General features: G+C 37.8%; 1 protein-coding gene across 4 annotated transcripts in view; it reads right to left on the reverse strand.

Moving 5' to 3' along the window:
* Positions 1–1,354, reverse strand: part of P4HA1 (prolyl 4-hydroxylase, alpha polypeptide I) — a 117,904-nt gene that overhangs the window by 101,171 nt on the left and 15,379 nt on the right. For 3 of the 4 annotated variants that reach the window (XM_011991126.1, XM_011991125.1, XM_011991124.1), the window contains exon 1: positions 495–594. The exons of the other annotated variant lie outside the window; for it this stretch is intronic. In XM_011991126.1, the coding sequence (XP_011846516.1) occupies positions 495–586 (92 nt within the window). In that variant the 5' untranslated portion in view covers positions 587–594. Of the gene's footprint in view, positions 1–494; positions 595–1,354 lie in introns of those variants that run through there. 4 annotated transcript variants of the gene reach the window in all.

A 1,354-nucleotide genomic window follows, 5' to 3' on the forward strand; every position in this document is an offset into this window, starting at 1 on the left:
TTTTGAGATAGTCTCTTGCTCTGTAGCCCAGGCTGGAATGCAGTGGCACAATCCTGGCTCACTGCAGCCTCCACCTCCTGGGTTCAAGTGATTCTCCTACCTTAGCCTCCCAAGCAGCTGGGATTACAGGCACGTGCTACCACACCCAGCTAGTTTTGTATTTTTAGTAGAGACAGGGTTTCACCACGTTGGCCAGGCTGGTCTCAAACTCCTGGCCTCAAGTGATCCACCCTCCTCGGCCTCCCAAAGTGCTGGATTACAGGCATGAGCCACCGCACCTAGCCAATATCTATCCATATTCTTATCTCGACCCATATTCTTCCATGTGAAAGTTGGCCCAAGTCTAACTTGTTCTCTATACTCCTATTTTAGCCATTTCAACCGGCTTTGTAAGGTTCAAAAATGGGTTTCATTTCTACTTAAAGAATATTTTAGCTCGAGAAAGAAAACATCCAGGTTTAGTCAGAGTCATAATAAGTAAACATTTTGCTTACTTTTTTATTTGTTCTAACTTGTCCTCTTCTGCCTTAATATAATCTTTCAGGGAAGTCACCAGATCTTTCTCAGTATGAATCAAATCAGTCATCTGACCTAGTAGAAGGGGAAGAAGGTTATCAAATACTCATATCCTTCAACACAGGTATGTTAAGAATAAGAATGATTAAGATTGTTTCATTCTATGAGACAATTTAACTGGCATGAATCAGATATGCTGGAGATGATCTTTTCTTCCTTTTTTACCAGATAAACCAAAATAAAGCCAAAAACTTCTAATCAAGAGTTCCAGTTCTGATTTTCAGGCCACTTAATTTTGCAAGCTTTAGACTGTGCTGGCAAATTGTCTTTACATCTACAAATGTATTTTTAAATTGCAAATCAACACTACTTTCCAAAAATTAATGTTTCTTCACCTTTACTTCTTTATTTCTTGAACCCCTTACCTTTGTTTTTGAGACTAATTAGAATTAAATTTTTATTTAATAAACAAAAGCCACACTAAAAAAGCTTCAAATAATCTGTTTATGTATAACAGAATGCGAGAACCCATCATTTTGTATACTGGAATCAAGAGTCATAAGTATATACTTATGGGCCAGGAGTGGCGGCTCACGTCTATTGTAATCCCAGCACTTTGGAGGCCCAACCAGGAGAATCCCTTAAGACCAGGAGTTGAAGAGCAGCCTGGCCAACATGGTAAGACCCTGTCTCTATTCAAAATAATAATGATAAAATATTTTTTAAGTTATAATACAAAAAAAAACTGGTGTTCACAGTAGATTCTTAAGTGGAAAAAGCAGATTAGATACACATGCAGTATATTACTTGTATATCTGTGCATTGAGAAAGACTAAGT

Source organism: Mandrillus leucophaeus, unplaced genomic scaffold (assembly GCF_000951045.1).
Source record: "Mandrillus leucophaeus isolate KB7577 unplaced genomic scaffold, Mleu.le_1.0 Scaffold39, whole genome shotgun sequence".
NCBI classification, from domain to species: domain Eukaryota; kingdom Metazoa; phylum Chordata; class Mammalia; order Primates; family Cercopithecidae; genus Mandrillus; species Mandrillus leucophaeus.